Source organism: Hippocampus comes, unplaced genomic scaffold (genome assembly GCF_001891065.2).
Source record: "Hippocampus comes isolate QL1 unplaced genomic scaffold, H_comes_QL1_v1.1 C16915610, whole genome shotgun sequence".
Lineage (NCBI taxonomy): Eukaryota > Metazoa > Chordata > Actinopteri > Syngnathiformes > Syngnathidae > Hippocampus > Hippocampus comes.
In genome coordinates, this window is record NW_017840994.1 from 1 (window position 1) to 1,204 (window position 1,204).

At 42.4% G+C, this 1,204-nt stretch overlaps 1 protein-coding gene across 1 annotated transcript; it reads left to right on the forward strand.

The window, feature by feature from the left end:
• The first annotated feature begins 334 nt into the window (after positions 1-334).
• On the forward strand, positions 335-1,201 carry LOC109509490 (ester hydrolase C11orf54 homolog). The gene is made up of 2 exons (XM_019859331.1): positions 335-505; positions 955-1,201. The coding sequence occupies exons 1-2, from the start codon at positions 350-352 to the stop codon at positions 1,126-1,128; spliced, it is 330 nt and encodes a 109-aa protein (XP_019714890.1). The 5' UTR covers positions 335-349; the 3' UTR covers positions 1,129-1,201.
• Positions 1,202-1,204: the final 3 nt, after the last annotated feature.

Below are 1,204 nucleotides of genomic sequence, written 5' to 3' on the forward strand. Positions count from 1 at the left end.
GTTGACAAATTGTCCACGTGGTGAGGGTGGGGGCGTGTGGTGATTTGTCTGTTTTGCTATCGACATGAGTCAATGCAAAATGTGACTTGGATGACCATGTGCTGCCTCCATGAGGGCATTTCGCAGTTCCTTTTTTTGATTCGCAGTCACTTGCTTGTGATGAAATCCGTACCCCCTCATAAATGGGCTCATTTCAGCAACACAGCAATGGGGTTTGAAGTGTTACCTAAAATTCTTGATTTTTTTTGTGTGTCATGACACAGAGTTCTATTTCGACACCTAACTGTTTTAAATTGTCAGAAAATGCATACGATGTCTCCTTTAAACAAGCAATTTCCTGCATAGAAAGATGGTCATCGTGAGACTCATGCTTACCGTTTCTGCACAGCCCAGAGAGTTCTCGGTGTGTCCGCTCACTTCGAACGAAGAGGTCAACAGCTGGCTCAAACACTTTGAGGTGAAAGCCCCACTCATCTGCCAGTCGGTGCTTGTATCTAAAGATCCTGTAAGTATATCATCTTATCAATTCATGCATGTACTACTGTACAAAAAGTATTTAATCACCGTTTTATTTTTGAAAGGCGGCGTTGGTGACAAAAAAAAACAAAAAACAATTGCAGTAGTTTAACGTTCTGGAAAGTTAAGACAACTTACGATTGTGGTACTTTAGCAACAAACATGAAGTGGATACACTTAATTTACTTTTGTGTACATAAAATGATGCGGGCCTTGAGTTTGACACCCGTGATCGAGTGACAGAGCATTTAATTGTTCTGCCTGTCACGCTTGTCCTGACATACTGCAGATGAACAAAGATACATTATTTGTAGTAGTCTCTCACAGCCTATTGTACCACGGGCAGAGTAGTTGGGAATCACTGCATTGGTGAAAACAATGCTGCTGTGAAGCACCAAAATGTCTGTTTCAATGATCATTTGCGTGTTTTGTATTAAGGGACTTGACTTACGTGTGGAGCACACCCACTGCTTCAGTCCTCATGGAGAAGGTGGTCACTACTACATCGACACCACACCTGACAGCGTGGAGTACTTGGGCTACTTCGTGCCTGCGGAGTTCATGTACCGCATCGACAGGCCCAAAGAGACCCATGCAGTCGGAAGAGATTAAACAAGAATTGCATGGTGCACTGGTGTTAACGATGAAAATCAGGACCACATAAATTGTCTTTTTTTTTTTTTTTTTT

What these genes read in the sequence shown, in the direction of transcription:
- LOC109509490 (XM_019859331.1), top strand. Translation starts at nt 350, where the DNA reads ATGGTCATCGTGAGACTCATGCTTACCGTTTCTGCACAGCCCAGAGAG. An exon ending in TGCTTGTATCTAAAGATCCT is followed by an intron (nt 506 to 954) that starts GTAAGTATATCA and finishes TTTTGTATTAAG; the next exon opens with GGACTTGACTTACGTGTGGA.